This window comes from Saccopteryx leptura, chromosome 2 (assembly GCF_036850995.1).
Source record: "Saccopteryx leptura isolate mSacLep1 chromosome 2, mSacLep1_pri_phased_curated, whole genome shotgun sequence".
NCBI classification, from domain to species: Eukaryota; Metazoa; Chordata; class Mammalia; order Chiroptera; family Emballonuridae; genus Saccopteryx; species Saccopteryx leptura.
The window spans coordinates 359,582,782-359,606,595 of record NC_089504.1 but is presented as its reverse complement, the minus strand read 5'-3'; the positions used below and the strand labels follow the sequence as shown (position 1 = coordinate 359,606,595).

Here is a 23,814-nt window from a genome sequence, read left to right as displayed (position 1 = left end):
ACAAAAAAAAACAAATAAAAACCAAAACAAATAACAACCAAAAATGAGGAACTGCTTCTTTTTTTAAAAAAAGAGAGAAAATCTTGCCCAAATAGATATGTCAAATACTGTGTTGAGGCCTGCCCAGGCGGTGGCACAGTGGATACAGCGTCAGACTGGGACACGAAGACCCAGGTTCAAAACCCCAATCGCCTGACCAGGCGGTGGCGCAGTGGATAGAGCGTTGGACTGGGATGCAGAGGACCCAGGTTCGAGACCCTGAGGTCGCCAGCTTGAGTGCAGGCTCATCTGGTTTGAGGAAAAAGCCCACCAGCTTGAACCCAAGGTCACTGGCTCCAGCAAGGGGTTACTCGGTCTGCTGAAGGCCCGTGGTCAAGGCACATTTGAGAAAGCAATCAATGAACAACTAAGGTGTTGCAACGTGCAATGAAAAACTAATAATTGATGCTTCTCATCTCTCTCTGTTCCTGTCTGTCTGTCCCTGTCTATCCCTCTCTCTGACTCACTGTCTCTGTAAAAAATAAATAAATAAATAAATAAAAGAAAAAGAAAACACCGAGGTCACCAGCTTGAGTGTGGGCTCATCTGGTTTGAACAAGGGGTCACTCAGTCTGCTGTAGCCCCCTGGTCAAGGCACATATGAGAAAGCAATCAATGAACAACTAAGGTGCTGTAACGAAGAATGGATGCTTCTCATCTCTCTCCCTTCCTGTCTGTCCTTATCCCTCTCTCTGTCTTTCTCACACACACACACACAAATTTTTCAAATACTGCGTTAAATAAAGTCAAACGATTTCCTTATTGCAGGACTTTTGAGAGCTTTTCATCTACAAATGCTGTGTGTGTGTGTACACACACGAGCACATGCCTGTGTTTCCTAAACAACCCTGACTGCACAACCTTTTGGTTGGTGCACTGCAGGTCACCAGAGCCCCTTGGGGGCTACTCGGGGAACTGCTGCTGGTAGGGGCACATATGCATTCCCAATCCCACCCCCACCCCCCACCCAGAGGGTTCAATGGAGAGGCTTCCGCCACAGTGACCTCCATTCATGGGCTAGTCTACTCGGGTCCAGGAAGACTAGAGGCAGTCTGCAGGAACTGCCCGCGCCCCCAGCAATCTGGGCCAGGTTCCTCTGCCCAGGGCCATATCCCCATTCCCTTGGGCAGAACAGGGTGACTGCCCCTTGCTGAGCCCCACCCAGCACGCCCTGTACTCTTCAGCCTGGACCAGGCCGAACATTGCTTCAGCAGCTGAGTGGCCCTGAGCCCTCCTGAGAAAGGAGCAGCAGCTTGTCTCTCCAGATTACAGGTGAGGAGACTGAGTCACCGGCCAGCTCGGGGACTTCAGCAACCAGAAAGACATGTCCCCAGGGAACGCCTAGCAGCCATCACCTGCCCACCGACAGCTCCCAGCACTGGGCCCACCCACAGTTCAGCCTGATCCCCCATGCCGGCCAGCTTCCTTCAAGGGTTCTGGGTGCTGCTCTGCCGCCTTCCTTCCCAGGGCGCCTCCCTGTGCCCCCCACCTCCATGCTAGGGCGATGGGGAGGGGCAGGGATGCGGGGCCCAGGGGAGCATCAAGCACCATCACCTCATCCCTCTGGGGTGAGAGCAGTGGCGGACTTTCCCGGACTCTCACTGCAGCTGTCACTGGGCATCCTGAACTTTGCACTCCAGTCTGAGGGCTCCAAAGAATGGCTGCCATGGCAACCGTTTCCATGTTTTTGTCACCAAGGGACTCAATACTCAGTGTGAACTCTGGTGGGGAGGTGGGGAACCCTCCAGCCCGAGAGAAGTGGCTGGGTTGTGTGTGTTTGACTGTGCAGACAGAGGTCACCGTGGCAACAGAGTGCCCCTTAGCTAAGCAACCAGGAGCCGCCCCCACTTCCCTGAGAGCCCTGGTTTCCTCTCCTTGGGACTGAGCTGAATACAGAATGAGCCTCCCTCAGGATGTGGCTGTTTCCTTGCATGGGACCACAGACCCCCGGGGCAGCCACGGTGTCCCCAGCCGGGGGTGGGGTGTCGGGGTGGCTCGAAGAGGATGCTACAGAAGGAGCTTCTGACTGGGGCCCCTGGAGAATCTGACGTTGATCCTAGGCACTGAGCATCTATTGGTGTGCTGAACTGTGACCCCCAAAATTCATATGTCGAAGTCCTAACTCCTAGTCCTTCAGAATGTGACAATATTTGGAGACTGAGCCTTTTAAAGAGGTGATCAAATTCAGATGGAGTTTTTAGGGCTCGACTCCAACACGACTGCTGTCCCCATAAGACGAGGAGCTCGGGACATGAACACACACAGAGGGGCGACCACGGGAAAACAGCGAGAGCGAGAGCGCGCTTTCTGCAAGCCAAGGATGGGGGGGGGGGGTCTCGGAAGAAAGCACCCCTGCCGACACCTCCGCCCAGCACTTCCAGCCTCCAGAATTGTGTGGAATAAATGTGTGTTGTTTAAGGCCCCCGTCCCGCAGCCCTAGAGAACTAAGACAGCTGGAACCCGTGCCCTGAGATGCTGGGCCCCAGCCCTGAGCCAGGTGGGAGGCAGGGCCCCCAGCTCTCCTGAGACCTTCCTCGGTCTGGAGCCCCCACCACCCCTCAAGGAATGTGCTGGAGCACCAGGCAGGCCATCCAAAGCAGTGGCCACCTCACTTCCCCAGGCACACCCAGCCCAGCACTACCTGCTTGACACTGAGGACACAGCCCGCAGCCACCCACGGACACCTTGCTGCCCTCGAGAATTCAGAGGTCTAGGCAGGGGACACTGGTTAGCTGGGACAAAGCACTGGCCCTTGCCCTGCTCCCACCCCAGCAGCTGCTGACAGCCCCCTCGCCGTAGGGTGAGACAGCACAGGCCCCGGGCAGGGGCCTGGGAGGGTGGGGGTAGGATTCGTGTGATTATACTGGAAAAACTCCACGTTTCCACTGCCCTTGGCAACACCTCCGCACATTACACAGCCCACCAAGTACGAGCTGCACACGCAGTGCATGGGCCAAGTCCCGCAGTGCACATACAGCGGAGAATACTCACCATCCACCCCGAGACGGTGACCTCAGGCTGAGCTGCACAGCACGCCCCAGACACCGCACGGCACTGTGGGCTGCGGCCCTGCCGCTGGGAGCCGGGAACGACCAGGGTCTCCCTGGAGCCATGCGTTGCCCCACTGGGGCTGGGCACAGTGACCCCGGCAGCCCTGCCATCCCAGGACCATGGCCCCCGAGGGGGGGGGCTTCCACCCATGCCACACTCGCCCCAGGCCAGCCAGTCTCAGACCTTAGGCTGCCTAAACCCCCTTGGCCTGATGTCGTCCTACACTGACCCCAGTGAGGTCAGAACACAGGGCTTCGTGAGGATCCCCACCCTGTACTCAGAACTGAGGGAGCTGAGAGGACCCTCAGGAGGGCAGCTCAGAGGCAGAGTGGCCGTGCTCTGGAGCAGAGACGAGGGGGTGACCGAGGCAGATGCTGAACAGAAAGGTGCGCCTGGCCCCAGCCTGCTGTGCATTGGGCACCCTCAGTGGCAGGCAGCCCGATCTCAGGGTCTGCACCTCGCACAACCCCCCCACCCCGCCTCTGAGCCCTTGCTCACACAAAAACTGAGGACTCAGGCTGGACAGCTACTGTAAGTGTCCCACAGGGCTCTGCTCCCAGCGAGTGCAGATAAAAGCAGGCACTGCGGTGTGGGAACCAGAGGCCACAAGGAGGGGCGGAGGAGGCTGGCTCCACAAAGCCCAGCAGAGCTGGGGCAGCTCGCAGGGCCCCCAGCAGCTGTGGAGGAAGCACACCTACACGATGGGACAGACACCTCTGCAAGAACAAGGTGAGAGGACTCAGGCTCCAGAGAGCTAGGCCGCTAGGTCCCCGGGAGACAGCTGCACTTGCCCTCTGGCCACAAAGTCCCTGAGCTGCCCGTATCTGTGCAGTAAGCCTACCTTCTCTGCAGCTGGCCTGCGCGGGGTTCTCTTAGTGAGACTGCAGGCAGGCCACGCCAGGCCCCACAACACTACCCCCCCGCCACGCCAGCGTGCCCACCCCCCGCCACGCCAGGGCGGCCATCCCCCACACACTACCCCCCCATGCCAGGGCGCCATCCCCCACACACTACCCCCCCACGCCAGGGCGCCATCCCCCACACACTACCCCCCCACGCCAGGGCGCCATCCCCCACACACTACCCCCCCATGCCAGGGCGCCATCCCCCACAACACTACCCCCACACGCCAGGGCGCCATCCCCCACAACACTACCCCCCCACGCCAGGGCGCCATCCCCCACACACTACCCCCCCACGCCAGGGCGCCATCCCCCACAACACTACCCCCACACGCCAGGGCGCCATCCCCCACACACTACCCCCCCACGCCAGGGCGGCCATCCCCCACACACTACCCCCCCACGCCAGGGCGGCCATCCCCCACACACTACCCCCCCACGCCAGGGTGGCCATCCCCCACACACTACCCCCCCACGCCAGGGCGGCCATCCCCCACAACACTACCCCCCTGCCATACCAGCGCGCCCACCCCCGCCACGCCAGGGCGGCCATCCCCCACACACTACCCCCCCACGCCAGGGCGCCATCCCCCACAACACTACCCCCACACGCCAGGGCGCCATCCCCCACAACACTACCCCCCCACGCCAGGGCGCCATCCCCCACACACTACCCCCCCACGCCAGGGCGCCATCCCCCACACACTACCCCCCCACGCCAGGGCGGCCATCCCCCACACACTACCCCCCCACGCCAGGGCGCCATCCCCCACACACTACTCCCCCACGCCAGGGCGCCATCCCCCACACACTACTCCCCCACGCCAGGGCGCCATCCCCCACACACTACCCCCCCCACACCAGGGCGCCATCCTCCACAACACTACCCCCACACGCCAGGGTGGCCATCTCCCACAACACCCCCCTCGTAATGCCAGTGTGTCCACCCCCCATAATGCCACTGCTAACGTCACCCCCACCCCTGCAACACCAGGGCGGCCACGCCAAGGTAGCCATCCCGCGCCACACCACCACCCGCCACGCCGGGGCTCACAGGAAGGCTTCTCATGCGCAATCCTTCTCAGCCCTCAGGCAGGGCTCTAACTCAAGTCTGCCACGCTGGCTGGCAGGGGCACTTGCCTCTCTGTCCCTTGGCAGAAGCCTGTGCCTCGTTCCGGAGAAATGCTGTGACCCCCAAGGGGACCAAAGGGGAGCCCGACTCAGCAAGAACAGCCTGTGCCGGTTCTGGGCTGGTTCTGGCTGAGGGGCAGGGGGCTAAGAGGTGGGCACTGGACACTGGGAGCCTTGCCCAGCCCCGGAGCACCCTCTCGGCTGCTGTCTACTTCACCCCCTGCCACAGGGGGAGCACCTGTGAGGCCTTATGTAGGAACACACCTCTAGCGACCCATCCTAGGGTACCTTGACCTCTACAGAGTCCCACGCTGGGAAGTGGTCAGGCCACCACGGGCAATCTGGGCAGTGGGAATCTCCAGGTCCCTTTCTGTGCCTGGATTCCTCCAAAGCGGTACCTGCTGCCGTGTCCTCTGCCCCACGCATTCAAAGCCTGCCGCCCTCCCCAGCTCCAGCTCCAGCCCTGGCCCAGGAGACCTGGGGCCTGCTCTCACCCCCCCCCCCCCCAGGAACTGGCATTGTCACCACCTCAGGCAGTTAGTGGCAGGAGGCAGCTTCCAGCTGACTGGTGCCCCACATCTGCAGATTCTGGAGACCTCCCCTGCTTCTCTCCCCCACCCCCCGCCCCCCACTGGAACCCAGCTCCTGGCTGGCCCTGGGGCCAGGTTCTAGAAAAGCCAAGTAAGTACACAGTTGTTGCTCATTCATCTGCGGGCCCAGCCCACCTGAGACTGACAACCTGCCCGGCCTGGGGGCGTGGCCTCGGCGCGGGCTCCTGGGGGCGTGGCCTCGGCGCGGGCTCCTGGGGGCGTGGCCTCAGTCCGGCTCCTGGGGGCTGCGGGCTGTGCTCCTCTCCCCACGAGCTCTGAGTGCTGGGACACCTTTGTAGGGAGGCTTCCTGCCTCCTGGAGGTCTCCTAGATTTATGGGCTGCTTGGAGCAGGCCCCAGGGGCTTCTCAGCAGCTGCCCCTCCCAAGGAGGCTTGGGTGGTCAGCCTCTTGCCTCCCCCCACCCCCGCCCAGCCATACCTTCCTGTTGGGCCAGTCCAGCTAGGGAAGGCTTGTCACCCATCTGCCTCAGAGACAGCGGCCAGGATGAATGGGGGGAGGACACTAACCCCGCAGAAACCATTAAAACCATGCAGCCCCATAAATCTCCCGGCAGAGAAAGCATGTCATGAGCTGCAGCTGCTTTCATAAAATGCAGCTCTGACCACATGTTTCCCAGGCCCCGGGCGAAGGCAAGGGACCGCCGAGCAGGGCCAGGTCTGGTTCTTAGGGACGCTAACCTGCCCCAGGGCTGGGTGGACACAGGGGGCTTGTGGGTGGGGGGCAGGGCCCAGATGGGTGTCACAGCAGCACCCCTACCCCGGTTTTCATTAAATGAGGTGGACGGCTGGAGTCTCACTGTGGCCAGATCTAGCCAACAGCCACACGTCCCCTCCCACCCCCGAGTCCCCTCAGGAATCCAGGGCTGCCACCCCCTCCCACAACCCCAAAGGCCTGCCTCAGACCTTGAACAAAGTGGGAGCACTCCACTTAGAGCCCGTTAACGGGATCCTCCTTTCGTCCCCCTTGGCCAAAGGAGAACTGTTATGCCCCTCTCTCTCAAAACCAATAGCAACACGAGGCTGCCTCAGTTTCCCCGGCCCAGTCCTGGTGCTTAGGCTCTGTTCTTAGGGGTGTCAGGTGAGACCATCTGATTGCATGGGGCTCTGCAGAGGAAGGGACATTAGAACACCTGAGGATGAAAGAGCCACACTCCAATCAGCCCCGTTCCCTGGGAGAGGACCTTGGTTGGGCAGCCCTGCCTTGCAGAAGGCTCAGACAGGAGAGTGGACCTGGGTGGGCCCTGCCCTGCCCTAGCCAGGCGCTCTCAGAGCTTGTGGCCGTCCTGAGAACCAGACACCCAGGGAGGATGCCTCGGGCTGTCCCGTCTCCCAGTCAGGAGGGACTGAGACAGCTTGAGGGACTCCCCACCACCACGGGCATGACCAGAGCTACCAGGGTGTCACCCTGGAGGCGAGGTGAGACTCCCCTCCCCGAGGGCCTCACACAGCCTCACAAGATGCCCGGTCACCCACACCTGCTCCCCACCACACACACACACAGGGCAAGGCCTGCTGGCTATGCCGCTGAGGACCACCTAGCTGGGAAGGTCGACAATGAGCATCCCGCCCCACCCCCCGGCATTAATGGGGTCTCGGCATCTGGAAAAGAAGGGAAGAGGGTCGTCTCTGCCCACATGGCATCAGTCCAGAACCCTCAACACCCTGAAGTCCCCCAGGGCCCCTCAGCCTCCTGAGCTCAGAGGGGGTTCTACTGCTAAGTCATACCTCCTCCCCATGGGAGTGTGACTCTGAGCCTGCCCTCCCAGACAGCAGTCTGTCCACACTCACTTCCCCAGCAAGCCCTCCGCTCCAGAGCGCCCCTCTGCAGGAGATTAGAGAGCAGCCCCTCCCCCCAGCGGGGCTGGTGCTTCGGTGTGCCCCCAGGATGTCGGGGTGCAGCCCTGGCCCTGTCCTGAGAGGAGCAGCCCACCTCTCCACAGCTACTCTGCCCCTCCTGTGCCTTCTGAACATCCCACTGGGCTCTAGCTCCTCGGAGTCAACCCGTCCTCAAAGAAGGAAACTGCTTCTCCAAGGAAACCCAAAGGAAGGGCCTCTGGTCCAGACACAGGAAGCAAACAGAGCAGGGTGCAGCCCTGCCACGCAGCCCTGCAGGGGAGGCCGCAGCCCTGGGGGGTGAGCCCTAGCCTGCCCCTTAACCTGGGACCACCAGGTCACGTGTCAGAGTACTTGGAAAGGTGTTCCCGATCTTAAGTGCCAGCTGCCCCAGCTCGGGGAGGGGGGCCTCGGGTGCCCCAGCTGTGGGGGGGGGCCCAGCTGTGGGGGGGGGGGCCTGCCCGGAGCCGTCCCTCTCAGGCTGAGCCCCACGCAGCCCGGTGCAGCAGCAGGTGTGGAGACTGCCTCGCTCAGACGGCAGGTCTTGGGGAGGAAACCCCAGGAACAGTGACTGGGGTGCCAAAGGCACTCATCTCAGGCACTGGACCCCACTGGGGAAAATGCCCCCTGGAGCACAGCATGGGTGGGCCAAATGCTCTGTGACTCCGGAGGCAGGTCCCCGGGGAGCGGGGAGAGGAGCAGAGCAGTCTGGCTGTCCAAGAAGCACGACCTGTGTCCCCAGCCACAACGGCACCGGCTCTCCAGGCACCTTGGACAGACCCCCATCTCCCCCAGCCCCACTCTTGGCCTCAGTGTCCACATCTGTGAAATGGGAGGGATACCATTCATTAGATGGTTTTTGTGGCCCCTTAAAGCCTTCCCTACCCACCCATCTTCCTAAAAACAGGATGTTCAGAGGAAGGAAAACAGTGTGAGAACAAAGCCAGAAGAAAGCTGTGTGTGGGGGGGGGCAGACGAGGGCCGGGAGCTGCCAGCCCCCCAAGTCCCGGAGGCCGCTGGGAGGGGCAGAGGTACGAAGCCTGACCCTTGGCTCCTCTCTCCGTGACGATGGCAGTCGCTGCGCCAGGAAGGATGGCAGTGCACCCCACCCGCCCATGGCAGGAGGCCCCCTGTTAACGCAGCTCCCTGTGGGCTTTTGTGTCGAGCTGTCCCCAGGCCCATCAGCCCTCCCTGCCCAGCCTGGTGGTCACCCGCATTCGGAGACCCTAGGCTGATTCATGTGGTCCCAGCTCCACATCTGGCCTCCATATGGGGCGGCTACTCCCGGGGGAAAGGGGGAAGGTCACATCTGGTGGGTAAATCAGAGGACCCCAGGGGGCAGTGACCCCCAGGGAAGGGTCAGTGGGTCTCTGAAACTCCATGACACGTGCTGCTGGCTGGTCTGCACTCTGCTCCCTGGAGCTCGGGCCCTGTTTAGGAGTAGGGAGCTAGCCTCCCCTAGGCACTGTCGCCAGCTGCCCCCTGGCCGCAGCCAGGCTCCTGCCCACCGCCTGGCTCCCCAGGCGGACCCCCCTTTGGGAAACAACACCCCCAGAGCACTCCTCTCACCTAAGTCTTCACACCTCGGCCCTGAGGTCACAGCCTGCCGCCGACCACGTTTCCAGGACACGGCTGGTAACCACCCATTTCCCCGCTCTTCAAGGGATTGGTCCTGATCAGAACAGCTATTAACCCCGAGGTCAAGAAGAGGAAGGGGAAGGGGTGCAGAGAGGGGGCAAGGCCATCCCTTGTTGAGAGGCCCCAGTACCCGGGGCCAGTGGGAGGAAAGAAGGCCTGAGTGTGAGCCTCTCCCGACTGCACTGCGCATCTGAGTCCCGGCCTGAGTATCTGGACGAGGGCAGGGCAAGGGGGGCATCGTCAGCCGTCGCCACCAGCATCACACCCCTGACACCGGACAGCTCCCCGGCACCCTGCGGTCACTCCCACCACCAGCATCACACCCCTGACCCCGGACAGCTCCCCGGTGGTCACTCCCACCACCAGCATCACACCCCCGACCCCTGACAGCTCCCCGGCGGTCACTCCCACCACCAGCATCACACCCCCGACCCCTGACAGCTCCCCGGCGGTCACTCCCACCACCAGCATCACACCCCCGACCCCTGACAGCTCCCCGGCGGTCACTCCCACCACCAGCATCACACCCCCGACCCCTGACAGCTCCCCGGCGGTCACTCCCACCACCAGCATCACACCCCCAACCCCTGACAGCTCCCCGGCACCCTGCGGTCACTCCCACCACCAGCATCACACCCCCGACCCCGGACAGCTTCCCGGCACCCTGCGGTCACTCCCACCACCAGCATCACACGCCCGACCCCTGACAGCTCCCCGGCACCCTGCGGTCACTCCCACCACCAGCATCACACCCCCGACCCCGGACAGCTTCCCGGCACCCTGCGGTCACTCCCACCACCAGCATCACACGCCCGACCCGACAGCTCCCCGGCACCCTGCGGTCACTCCCACCACCAGCATCACACGCCCGACCCCTGACAGCTCCCCGGCACCCTGCGGTCACTCCCACCACCAGCATCACACCCCCGACCCCGGACAGCTCCCCAGCACCCTGCGGTCACTCCCACCACCAGCATCTTCACGCCCACCTCCCTGCTGGCTGGTGTCCCCTTGCTCCACTGTGGTCCTCCCATGACCTTCCTCTATCACAAGGCCATGCGCCTCACCAGAATGGTTGAGCCAACCCCACCTCTGCCACCACCACTGACATTCCTGCTGTGACACCCATCACTCGGCCCCATCATCGCCCACAGCTCCACCCCCATGAGGGTCACCTCACTAGCATGGTGACCCCAATGGAGATATCTCTGTGATCTGACCAGGCGGTGGCGCAGTGGATAGAGCGTTGGACTGGGATGCAGAGGACCCAGGTTCAAGACCCCGAGGTTGCCAGCTTAAGTGCGGGCTCATCTGGTTTGAGCAGAGTTCACCAGCTTGGACCCAAGGTCGCTGGCTCGAGCAAGGGGTCACTCGGTCTGCTGTAGCCCCCCAGTCAAGGCACATATGAGAAAGCGATCAATGAACAACTAAGGTGCTGCAACAAAGAACTGATGCTTCTCATCTCTCTCTCTTCTAGTCTGTCTGTCCCTCTGTCCCTCTCTCTGTCTCTGTCACACACACACACACACACACACACACACACACAAGATATCTCTGTGGTCTCCCTTCCGAGGCTTATCAGGAGCAGAGTGTCAGGGTCCCATGAGGGAATGAGTCCTTGCCGCCTCCTAAGGGACCACGGTGCCCACTCTGTGCTGCCAGAGGCTCGAGGCCCTGGCACAGGGGAGGAGAAAGGCCTCGGCTCTGGGGTGCCTGACTTTGGGCGAGTTATTCCATCTCTCGGAGTCTCAACATCCCCGGCCAGACAGCACTTTCTGCCTCACAGCACAGGTGCCTTTGAGGGCTCATTAAGGATGAGAGATGAGAGTGAAGGCCAAGGTGTCCCGTCCAGGGCCTGTGGGGGAGGGAACAGTCATCGGCCTGGCAAGGCTCTTCTCACGGGTTCCCACTGCCCCAGGAGGTGCCAGGGCACGTCGGGGTGGGCTGTTACAAACTGGAACTCCGCTTGGGTCCCCAGGCCCACCTCTGCCAGGGGACCCCAAGAAGGCCCACGTGAACCCACACAGCCCCACGACCTCGGCTTCTCCCTGCAGGGGCCTAGAGAACTCCCCCGGAGCTGTGCCCTGGGAGCTAATCCTTGTGGGATCTCGGGAGGAACGCTCAAGACAGATCATCTTGTGAAAGGCATTTTGATTTTTCCATCTGGTGGTGCCAAAATGTCTTTCAACAAAAGGGGTGACTAATAAACATTTCTGGGAATGAAGAATTTTTCCAAGAACTGGTAGAAATGAGATGATCTCACCTTTCAGAATGTGAGCTGTCTGTCTTCCCCCCCTTTCTGAATCTCGGGGGGAAGGAAGAAGCCGGAGGCAGCACCCGAGGCACCTGGCGCAGCGGCTCAAGGAGTGGCGGGAGCCCCCGGGGCCACCAGGAGCTGAAACGGACTCTCGGTGGGGTCAGGGCGGTTTCTGGACATGAACATGTCCAGCCAGGCCTCTCTCGGACTCTCACCCCTGCACCCCTGCGCCCCACACTGCTCTTCTCCCATTTCCTGGGCCCGTTTCTACTTCCTGCTTAGAGTCTTCTCTTTCTGCCGGGGCTCCCTCCTCCAGGAAGCCCTCCCCCCTACCCTGTCAGAGGACGGGCTATCTGTCCTCTGCCTAGACTAGCAGGCACTCAAGTGAGTTTACCAGGAGGGAAGGACAGGGGTGGGGATGGTGTGTGAGTGTGTGCGTGCGTGTGTGCGTGCGTGCCTGTGAATGGCAGCTGTGTGAGATGAGGGGAGGCCGTGAGCACCGGACAGGGCAGCTCCCACGGAGCACAGGGACACAGAGTCAGGAGGAAGGAAGGGAAAGGGAAGAGAGCTCACCAGGAGGCGGAGGGGCAGGACCTGGGAGGAGGGAGGAGGGAGACTGCGGGGCCACGGGGGCTGCCAGGCCCAGCCTGGGCGGGGTGAGGGTGTTCACAGCAGGTCAGGGGAACAGGAGAGTCAGGCCCCCTTCTGTCCCCTCTACTCCAGGCCAGCGGGGAGGCCACCCGGGGGTGTTTCCCGATCCAGCAGAGAGGCCTAGCCTGGGCGGGGTGAGGGTGTTCGCAGCGGGTCAGGGGAACAGGAGAGTCAGGCCCCCTTCTGTCCCTTCTACTCCAGGCCAGAGGGGAGGCCACACAGGGGTGTTTCCCCATCCAACAGAGAGGCCCAGCCCTTGCTCAGGCCTGGCCCAACCTCCCCACGCCACGGATGCTTGGGAACAGCGTGTCGTTCTGTCGTCCTCATCGCCTCGTCACCGGCGGCAGAGGTGCTGGAGCCTGGATTCCAGGCCCCGGGTCACGGAGCAGGCGACTCCCGCAGGGGTGGGCCCTGCCCCCGTCGGAGCGGCGGGGACTCTGACTTGGGACCCGCACACACGCGGTCACACCAGCACGCTCGCTCGGAGCTGCGACGGAAAGGCAGGGCCTCCTCCGTGGGACCCGCACACACCCGCGCACACGCGGTCACACCAGCATGCTCGCTCGGAGCTGCGACAGGAAGGCAGGGCCTTCTCTGTGGGACCCGCACACACCCGCACACACGCGGTCACACCAGCACGCTCGCTCGGAGCTGCGACAGGAAGGCAGGGCCTCCTCCGTGGGACCCGCACACACGCGGTCACACGTGGTCACACCAGCACGCTCGCTCGGAGCTGCGACAGGAAGGCAGGGCCTCCTCCATGGGACCCGCACACACGCGGTCACACCAGCACGCTCGCTCGGAGCTGCGACAGGAAGGCAGGGCCTCCTCCGTGGGACCCGCACACACGCGGTCACACGTGGTCACACCAGCACGCTCGCTCGGAGCTGCGACAGGAAGTCAGGGCCTTCTCCGTGGGACCCGCACACCCCCGCACACACGCGGTCACATCAGCACGCTCGCTCGGAGCTGCGACAGGAAGGCAGGGCCTTCTCTGAGGCTGGATGGCCCGAGATGTTGGCAGGCATCGCTAACACCCTTGAAAATACAAAGCGTCCCACACTGCGTTTCTCACGGGCGCTCTGTCGGACGTTTGCAAGGTGGGCCGGATTCCCCTAGGTGGCAACAGAGGGCTGAGGCGGCCCCCGGAGAGGGAACTGTGAGGACAGCGTCACTGTGGACCCCTGCCCTGGGGGCTGGCTCCTGGCACGGAGGAGGAGTCGTGATCTGTCTCGTCTAGAAGGACGTCGGGTCCCCCGGGCCACACCTCCACTCCTCAGCTGAGGACGCTCAGCTGGGGGGAGGGACTCCCTGTCCAAAGTCACAGAGCAAATTAGGAATCTGTATGTCCACATGTCCGGATTCTGGGGCCGGTGCCCCTTTCCCTACAAACAGAACGGGCCACCCTTCCCTGCACGGGGTCTCCCGGGATGAATGAGAAGCATGGTGGGTCCAGGCCCCGACGCCTCCCAAACCCCCCAATCCCACCCCAGCTGGGACCCCTCTCAGTGGCAGTCATGCTGGGAACAACACAGGCAGGACGTGCAACCCCCACTCCAGCCCCGGGGGGCTCCTCCCGTCCCCCGCGGCCCCAGTCCTCAGGTCGCTGGCGGAGACCCAGCTCCGTGCTCTAGGGCAGCGTCACGCCAGGACTCCCGCGAGCTGGCCTTCGAGGGGGGCCGGCTGGCTCTTCACCCAGCAGGGGCAGCAGGCCCAAGGTCCTAATTAGCAGCTACTGGAACGTCCCAGTGCCCTGTCTGTAAGTGAAGGGAATGTGTTTCCTAATTGGCCACCCGCCGGGTGTCAGTCAGAGGCAGAGATTAGGCAGTCCCTGTCCCTGTCCCTGTCCCTCCGTCCCTTTCCGCCTCCCGGCCTCCCCCACTCAGCCATCCCCAAGAGGCACCTCCTCATCCCCTTCCTGCTCATCCCCCCCCCAGTGGCCAGTGTGGGGGGGACTCCTCTGCTCACACTTCCTTCAGGGGCCCAGGGGCCCAACAGGATACAGGGAAGATTCTCCACAAGGCCTCACAGACCGAGCCCGGACCTGCGCGTGGGCCCAGCCCAGACCCGGTGGGAGCCCCTCACTCCTTCCTTACTGAGCCTGTCCCTGAGGCCTGGCCCACCCACCTTGCTGGGCTCTTTCTGCAGTCCCGTTTCTAATTCTTCTTTTGCCCTGCCTCCTGTCTGAATAAACAGGCCTCGATGATGTTGAGCTGGGCGGGGATGCTTCCAAATTTTAGGTGACTCCCAAGAGTATCAGGGACAGTCCTGGGGCCCAGAAGCCCCCCAATGCTTTGAGAAGAATGGGAGAGGCATGCCAGTCCTGCCCTCGGAGACCGGGGACCTAGCCGGACATGCAAGTGACAGCACAGTAGCTTCAGACCTCGTCCGCGCCCTGAGGGGCACTCCAGGTCTCCCCTGCATTTGGCGCTCCTCGAGTCTGGCCACAGAAATGAGGACGCTGGACCGGGCAGGGCGCCTGGCAGCGGGTGTGGGGGGCAGGAGCAGGTGTGGCCCCCGTGACGTCTGCAAAGGCGAGCATGTGAGGCCGTGCCTGGCCCCTCTTGCCCTTGAACAGGTAGGGCCCTGGGGCTCAATGTGATGCGGGGAGGAGCAGGGGAGGGGGGCCTGGGGACAGATCTGAGGAAGGAGCAGGAGGCTGGGCCCCCACTGGGCAAGGCACCTTCCACAGCTGGGCCGAGGTGCCACCTGTGACTTGAGGAAATTGAAGCCCACCTTCTTTGACAGCTGCTTCATTCCGATAACCCACGAGGGAGTCGAGGAGAGGGGAAGACAGGGCTGAGGCAGGGAGCAGAGGTCACCTGAACCCACAGACTGCGCCCCGCCCGCCGGTCGCCACCAGCAGGAGAGAGGCCCTGTGGCTGAGGGCGCCCTCTCGCACGGAGGTGGCTCAGGAGGGGCGGGGGTCCCGCTGGGTCTACGAAAAGAGGGAATCGGTCTCCCTTCGGCACAGAGAGGGGCCTGCCGGTGAGCTCTGGAGGGCCAGAGTGTCCCCAGGAATAGCAGGGCCGAGGGCGGTAGAATCCCATTGAGGACAAGAAGTCAGAAGAGAATAAAACAGGACTGAGTCAAATAGAACCAGGGGTCCGTTTTGGTAACTTAAATAAAAGTCCAATTCATCCTTTTTCTTCCCTTAACAAACAGAAGGGGGACTGTGGGTCAACACCTTACAGAAAGCCTGCTCAGTTCTTCTCCCCTCCGAGCCCTCTCTACATGGCCGCGTCTACTTGAGGATGCTTCCAGACTCAAGAGAGAACAACCCTTCCCGAGCAGGCCACCTGTTCCTTCTCCTTCCTGCCCTGCTCTGGGCAGGGGGAGGGGAAGAAGGGAGACATGGCGAGGGGGGCGGGGCCCTTCCCCGTGACTCTGGGCTCTCTAAGCCTGCAAGGATAGCCCCCAGACCCCAGCCTGTGCCCATGGCAGACCCCTCAGGCCCTCCTGCCTGAGTCCTCATCCCACAGGAGGCTCCCTTGAGGCCCCCAGCAAGCTCACACACCTAGGGCCACACAAGCTTCATCCAAAACCACCGGGGCCCCTCCTGTGGCTACCCCCCACCCCCAGGCTCAAAGACAGCGACTCCTTTATTGCGAATCTGCTTCAAAGTTTGTTTTCAAAATCAAGGTTTGCTTTCCAGTGTGTGTGTGTGTGTGTGAGAGAGAGAGAGTTTCTGCACCGTGTGTGTGTGTGTGTGTGTGTGTGTGTGTGTGTGAGTTTCTGCACCGCCATGGGACGCAAACCCTTTGAGGAGCTTTGAGGAACTTACTGTGGGAGCCCAGAGAGGTCTGAGTGGGAAGACCTGGCCCCTTCTCAAAATTCCCTTGAGTTCCTTTGGGTCTCATCATTCATTTCATTCTAACTGGTCCTAGTTATTGTCCTTATTAAAGAAAAAAGTCCTCACATTTAGTTCAAGCACTGCCCTGGTCAGGAAGCCCACGGGGCCAGGATTCTGAGGTCGGGCTGCTGGACCCCCTGGGGTCAGGAGGCTGGGAGTGTGCACCTGGGAGAACAGGCCTCCTCATCAGGGGGCCTCACTTCCGGCCCACGCGTCCCATCTCCATCACTGCCCTCCTCCCTTCCCACCCGGCTTCCTGTGGACTAACAGGTCATTCTACACTGGGAGCCTGCCAGACACCGGGCCCTGTGCTGGGTGCTGGGGCTGCCTGGGCGTGCATGCTGAGTGCGTCACGTCTGTGTTACACCCAGGTACGTACAGTACACCCATCATGTCTGTGTTACACCCAGGCACACACAGTACACGCATCATGTCTGTGTTATACCCAGGCACGCACGGTACACGCATCACATCTATGACACCCAGGCATGCACGGTACACGCATCACGTCTGTGTTACACCCAGGCACACACGGTACACGCATCACGTCTGTGTTATACCCAGGCACACACGGTACACACATCACGTCTGTGTTACACCCAAGCACGCACGCTGAGTGCATCACGTCTGTGTTACACCCAGGCACGCACACTGAGTACATCACGTCTGTGTTACACCCAGGCACACACGGTACACACATCACGTCTGTGTTACACCCAGGCACGCACGGTACACGCATCACGTCTGTGTTACACCCAGGCACGCACGGTACACACATCACATCTGTGTTACACCCAGGCATGCACGGTACACGCATCACGTCTGTGTTACACCCAGGCACGCACGGTACACGCATCACATCTGTGTTACACCCAGGCACACACGGTACACGCATCACGTCTGTGTTACACCCAGGCATGCACGCTGAGTACATCACGTCTGTGTTACACCCAGGCATGCACACTGAGTACGTCACGTCTGTGTTACACCCAGGCACACATGGTACACGCATCACATCTGTGTTATCCCCAGGCACGGACGGCACACGCATCACATTTGTGTTACACCCAGGCACGTACGGCACATGCATCAAGTCTGTGCTACAGACAAGGAAACTGAGGCTCAGATAAGCAACTGGACCTGCGGCAGGTCCCACTGGAGGGGCAGAGCCAGGGCAGAGCTGGGACACTGGCTAGAACAAAGAGGCCGCTCTACTTTCCAAGAGGAGTCCAGAGCGAACGTGGAGTTGGCAGGGCCACGGAGACCCTGGGGGGGAATTCGCCCCCAGGGACCAGTTGGAGAGGGGACAGGTGAGATCGGGCAACGTTCAGCCGAGTGCAGAGGTGGCAGAGTGAACTGTCAGGGGTTGGAAACAGGAGGGCCCAGGCCAGCCCAAACCAGCCCGACCTGCCAGGTCAGGAACAGCCCGCCCCCGCCCCCGGGGGACAGCACCAGGCCTGGGCTCAGAGCCCCTCGGCCTGCCTCTAGGCTGTGCAAGTCCTGGCTAGGGGAGAGGGCCTGGCCGCCCAGGCAGGCACCCCGTCTCTACCCGGGGCCCTCTCAGCTCTGCCAGCGGGCAGCTGGATGAGTGATCCTCCCGGGACTTCTGTTTGCACGTCCCACTGAGGTGCCCTCTCAGCTCCTGTGCCTCCTGCAGGCACCCCGGTGGCCTCCTGCCCGCCAGGACCGAAGTCACGCTGTGAGCACCCTCTCAGGAACCAGAAACTACACGGCTGGCTCCTCACCTCCCACGGGGCGGGGCTGGCACAAGGGGTTTCTCAGCAAGTGCTCAAGGCAATGGGGGGGGGACACCCCACGAGACAAGGGTGCTGAGAACGGGGGATGGGACAGCCCCTTCCTAGTTTAGGGAGCATGAGGGCTCAGGGGACAGGACTCTCTGAAGGTGGTTCACAAGGCTGTGGGCCCCTGAGCTCCCTGCTGGGAAAGGCCCAAGGAGAGCCCCCTTTGTTGTACTCAAATTCAGGGGCATCAGAATGACCAGTGAGCTGTTTAAAATGCAGATGCCCCAGCTCACCTCAGCCCCTTCTGGAGTCAACCCACCCCCAACCCCCACCTCATCCCACGGGAGGTCACTTCAGGAATCTGCATTCTAGACATTCCATGGACCTCACTGTGAGCAACAAAGACTCAGGCTGAATGTCCGCAGAACGGAGGGGGGTCACTGAAGGCCGGAGGCTCGCCTGGGAGTCCAGGGCCCGGGTGCTGCCCTCACGGGCGCCCTGCCTCCGAGGACTGAGTCCAGGGCCCGGGCGCTGCCCTCACGGGCGCCCTGCCTCCGAGGACCGAGTCCAGGGCCCGGGCGCTGCCCTCACGGGCGTCCTGCCTCCGAGGACCGAGTCCAGGGCCCGGGTGCTGCCCTCACGGGCGCCCTGCCTCCGAGGACCGAGTCCAGGGCCCGGGTGCTGCCCTCACGGGCGCCCTGCCTCCGAGGACCGAGTCCAGGGCCCGGGTGCTGCCCTCACGGGCGCCCTGCCTCCGAGGACCGAGTCCAGGGCCCGGGTGCTGCCCTCACGGGCGCCCTGCCTCCGAGGACCGAGTCCAGGGCCCGGGCGCTGCCCTCACGGGCGCCCTGCCTCCGAGGACCGAGTCCAGGGCCCGGGTGCTGCCCTCACGGGCGCCCTGCCTCCGAGGACCGAGTCCAGGGCCCGGGTGCTGCCCTCACGGGCGCCCTGCCTCCGAGGACCGAGTCCAGGGCCCGGGTGCTGCCCGGACAGGCGCCCTGCCTCCGAGGACCGAGTCCAGGGCCCGGGTGCTGCCCGGACGGGCGCCCTGCCTCCGAGGACCGAGTCCAGGGCCCGGGTGCTGCCCGGACGGGCGCCCTGCCTCCGAGGACCACGGTGGGAGAGAGAGACTCCTGGGCGTGGGATCGGCCCCGCTCAGCTCCTGTTCGGTCACGGGGTCTTCACTACCCCCACCCGCTTGGGGCCACTTGCACCCCAAGCCCGGCCCTCCCCCCCCTCCCTCACTCACCATAGTCCTTCTTGCAGTACTTTTTCATGTTAATCTTCAGCTTCCCTTTGGAGGCCTTGCAGTAGGACTCGCAGTCTGCAGGGGAGGGGAGAGCACAGACAAAACCTAATTAAGCGGGTGCTGAATAGGCCGGCGGTCTGGCGGGCGGGAGGCCGCCTCCCTGAACACCCAGGGCCTGCGATACCCACGGGCCTGGCTGGGCGGGCGGGCGGGCTTTCAGGCAGGCCTGGCTTCTAAAGAGGCGCTTGGGACAAAGGGCCTTGCTGACCCCCCCCCCCACGTCCTGACGAATGCTTTAGCTGCTGCCTGTAGCCCCCTCCACCCCCCAGCCTCCGTCAGGGACTCTGGGGACTCCTGTTCTGTGCCACCCAGGGCTTCGGAGCACCACACAAATCCCCCCGTTCTTAAGACACAAGTGGAGCCTGATTAAAGCCAATAGAGGCCTCATTGTCACCCCGTGCCCCAGGTCTGTGTCAGGCGCTGGCTTTCACGGCGCGGAGCCTCTGGCAGGGGTCAGCCCCCAACAAAAGAGGTCACAGGGGAAATTAGCAGCCCATGAAACATTAGAAAGCCCCTTTGGTGTCCACTCTACTGGAGTGTGCAAATAAAATGCCCCCCAAAGAACAGTTCAGTTCTAATGGGCCCCACTGCTGCGAGACGGGACCGGACGGCCTGGCCAGTGCCGCTGGGTATCACTCTGGGGGCTTCCCACAGTCCGAGTGTGAGCGGGCAGGGTGTGCAGGGCCCGGGGCCTGCCCCTCCTGGGGGTGGCTGTGGCCCCCCACCCCCGCCCTGGCCCATCACGCCCTCTGCTCCTCCTGGGGGTGCCTGTGGCCCCTCACCCCCCGCCCCGGCCCATCACGCCCTCTGCCTGTAGCGCTCTCTGCTCTTTAGACGAGGTGGTGGCACGACTCCCTCTCTCGGTCCACGCCTGGCGGCCAGCCTGCCACAGGGGCCTCGTTCATCCTTCCAGCCTGCTCTGCCCCGCTGTCTGCCATGCTGCGTCTCACTCCATTCTCACAACCATTCTTGGACGTGTGGGTGTGATTCCCATCCCGGAAACGCAAGAGCTGAGGCCTGCTGCCAGCCAGCACCCAGACGGGGCCGCGAACGCCAGGCCGAGATGTCGAGAGGCCTGCGGCCAGCCAGCACCCAGACGGGGCCGTGGACGCCAGGCCGAGACGGCGAGACCTCTGCGCTCCTGGTACGACACGCGGTGTCTCTGTAAACACCGACAGGCCCCCCTCAGTGTGAGCAGGGTGCTGGGCTCGGAGTTGGGGCGAGGCGTGTCCTGAGCTCCAGCAGCTCTTGGACCGCTCGCTGGTGGGAAGACCAGCCAGGCTGGCCGGGGCCCCCAGGGCAATGACACGACAGCGCGGTGTGGCGTGGCAGAAGTGGGCTGGGGACGTGTCCCAGTGAGGGCTGGGGACGGGGGACTAAAAAGGTCACGGGGACCCAGGCACAGACCCAGAAGTAACCGCCGGGAGCAGCCGCCAGCCACACATTCTGCAGAGCGGGACACCGAGGCCAAGTTTGGGGTAAGAAGTGATCTGCATGGGGGCCCAGGACGAAGCCAGAGGATGAGGTCAGGCCTCCCGCCCCACCCCCACCCCGAAACCATGGCCGAGGTCTGCAAGAAACATTCAGAGTTCACCCAAGAGTCAGTCCCGGAGCCCGCTGGTGCCTCAATTCAAGTCCAAACAGCCCCATCCCGCTGTTCTGGGCATCCGAGCCTAGCAGACCCCTAGTGCCTCCTGAGTCAGCTTCCTGGGGCACCGAGCGAGGAACCAGCCTCAGGAACTGACAGGGAAACAGCCCCCGGCCTGCTCTCCTGCGGCCCAAGCCCCCGACCCGCCTGGGCGCTGAGAGGGGACAGCGACCAGACGCACACAGACGAGTGGCAGCGTCACCATCGTCGTCACCATCGTGTCACCATCATCGTCACCACCGTCATCGTCACCATCGTCACCATCGTCGTCACCATCGTCACCATCATCGTCACCATCGTCACCGTCGTCACCATCATCGTGTCACCATCATCGTCACACCACGACGCGCCTTGCGGTTGGGAATGGCCGCTCCCGGCCGCGTCTCTGCCAGCTCAGCTCAGGGACAGATGACGCCCACAGCAGAGCCACCGCAGCGGCCGGACCCAGGCGGTGCGTCAGCCCTCGTGGTCGTGAGCAAGCGGCTGGAACCCGGCCCCGCTCTCTCCGCTCAGGGAAGCGGATTGGAATGCAAGCAGAGCCAGGTGACGTTATTACAGGGACAGCCCTGACTCCACTCTCGTTACCTTTTCGTCCTTTTTTTTTATGAAAGTCACGGGCCTACCCCCTGCCTCCACTGCATGGGTCGAGGCCTGTCCCTTCGTCTCGGCCCGGAGGTGGTCAGCCTGGGAGGGGAGACGGCCCTGCCACACGTCAGCTGTCAGAACCGCAAGGCAACACCCCCCCTGAGTGGGAACTGGACCCCTCCTCAAGGCAAGGAAACCAGAGGACAGAGAGGTTCCCGGGCGCCCGCCCCGAGTAAGCTCCGCACCATGGAGCAGAAGGGAAGGTGGCTGGGTCCTGCGACAACCCACCCCCGCCCCTCGGCCTCCCACTGCCGCTCCACCCCTCTCCCGGGCGGGTGGGTCCTGCGACAACCCACCCCCGCCCCTTGGCCTCCCCGGCCTCCCACTGCTCTCCCGGGCTCCTAGTGACATCGACAGCTCTTCTCCTCAGAGCCAAGTGTCCACCCGAGACAGACGTGGTGATAGACTGTGTGGCATCCGCCGCTGCCTCACTAGCTGCAGCTCAGACCCTGCCGGACCGATCACAGCCGCCCCCGCACACACCCAGAGGGCGCCCCAGCCGTGGCGCTAGTGAGGCCCTCAGCTTGGCTCTCTGTGTGCCCATGAGCCCCATGTTACAGCAGACTGGCTGCAGAGTCTGTCCTCCTGACCCCCCCCCTGGCTCCCAACCAAACACTGACACCGAGCCCCACCCCCACGACATCCGGGCATCCTTGGTTAAGGGGGCAGCCTGAGTGTCCAGACTGTTCAAGTTCCCCAGGTGACTCTAACGGGCAGCCAGGGTTAGAGACCACTGTCTGAACCTGCTGCAGCTATGGAAGGAGGGGGCAGGTCCCTGCACCCATGATTTGCACAGAGCACCCAGCCTGGCGGAGGAAAGGACCAGAGAGGTGACAGCAGACAGGTGTCTCACACAGAGGAACTGGCTGGTGCCCCCACAGAAAATGCTGCCAGCTTTCGAACACCGTGGCTATGCGTGTGCATGTGTGTGCGTGTACATGTGCGTGTGTCGGCCGTGGGGGGGGGCGGGGAAGTCCTATGTCTTTCCTTTCTATCTGGTCAGTGTGTGTTTGTCATAAAATGTCCCCTCCTCTCTCCAGATTTGCTGCTTCCAACTGAGCTGTGAGCTAGGACCACAGAAAGGCCCGGCTCGTTAGGATGACGCTCAACGTGGGTCAGTGGGCTTGGAGGAAGAGACTGAGACTGTCCCTTTGGGGACAGGGAATAACCCCCGGAGCGTGGACGCTGCGGCAGCTCTCGGGCCGCTGCTGGACTCTTTGTCTTGGTTGTGTTCCAGAGAACTGAGGTCATTGGACAAGTGGTCCCTGGCTGAGGAAAACGCGCCTGCGTTTTCTCTTTCTTAGCAAACGCACACAAAGCTACAGAGACTGCTTCAAGACGGACAAACCACAGCCTTCCAACGCAGCGTTGAGTCCTTCAATGTGGCATCTACTTGGCAGTCACCCATGCAGCCCCTCCTTGCTCTGTTCCAAAATAGCTATAAAGACAATGAAAAAAAGAAAGAAAGAAAGAAAGAAAGAAAGAAAGAAAGAAAGAAGAAAGAAAGAGAGAGAGAAAGAAAGAAAGAAAGAAAGAAAGAAAGAAAGAAAGAAAGAAAGAAAGAGAAAGAAAGGAAGAAAAGTCGCATGAATGCCAAAAACTAAACTGATAGATGACCCAATGTTGGAATCTGGGAGCAATCTCTATTAATTAAAGGCAGATGGTGGTGGAACAAGCTAAACCTGTCCAGGTTTTTACCTCTGGACACAGTTCTTTGTCTGATGAACAGAAAGAGCCTTTAAAAAAGGGGGGGAGGAGGAAATGACAGAGAGACAACAACCAGAAAACAAATGGGCAGGAAGTGGGGGGTGCACTGGAGGCGCTGGCCCCGCCAGGGAGGGGAAGCTTGAGGAAGGGCAGGGACTGGAAGACCGTGTTTGCAGGAGGTATCCGAACCCGTGTTTTCATCTCCGTTACTGATGCAGAGAATCAGACGCTCGGGCAGCAGCCACAGAAGAACAGCACGTCTGCAGGGCAGAAGCGGATCGAGGCGAGAGGCTGGACAGAACCAGGAGCTGGAGAAGGAGCCACACACATCGTTCTGCTGTGCAGCTCGGAGCGAAGACGGGAACCCAGTCGCCAGGCGGGTACAGGGATCTGCAACTTTGTTGTTGTTGTTTTTTTGTTTTGTTTTGTTTTGGTTTTTTTGCAAAGTGCCAAAAGTAAATATGTTAGGCTTTGCAAGTCATACGGTCTGGATCACAACTGGTCAGATTCTGTTGCCATGGCTGGAAAAACAGCCGCAGACAATATGGACCCGAATGAGCATGGCAAAGTAAACAAAAAAAAATAATTCTAAAAAGACGCGTCCTCTATGACATGGAAGAAAGTCGTAAGGGAAGACGAGGCTAAGCTGAACAGGCCCTAGGATGACACAGAAAAGGTGACACATAAGAGAGAGAAGAGCTGAAAACACAAACACCTAAACACGCAGTAGCACCATTAAAATGCACTTCGGAGGCTAACGAAAGGAAAACGAGGCTGTGGGAAACGGATGCAGAAACA

At 61.9% G+C, this 23,814-nt stretch overlaps 1 protein-coding gene across 1 annotated transcript in view; it reads right to left on the bottom strand.

The window, feature by feature from the left end:
- Positions 1-23,814, bottom strand: part of LOC136392592 (netrin-1) — a 200,401-nt gene that overhangs the window by 5,255 nt on the left and 171,332 nt on the right. Inside the window, exon 6 of the mRNA XM_066364869.1 lies at positions 18,957-19,031. Within this exon, the coding sequence (XP_066220966.1) occupies positions 18,957-19,031 (75 nt within the window). The remainder of the gene's footprint in view (positions 1-18,956; positions 19,032-23,814) is intronic.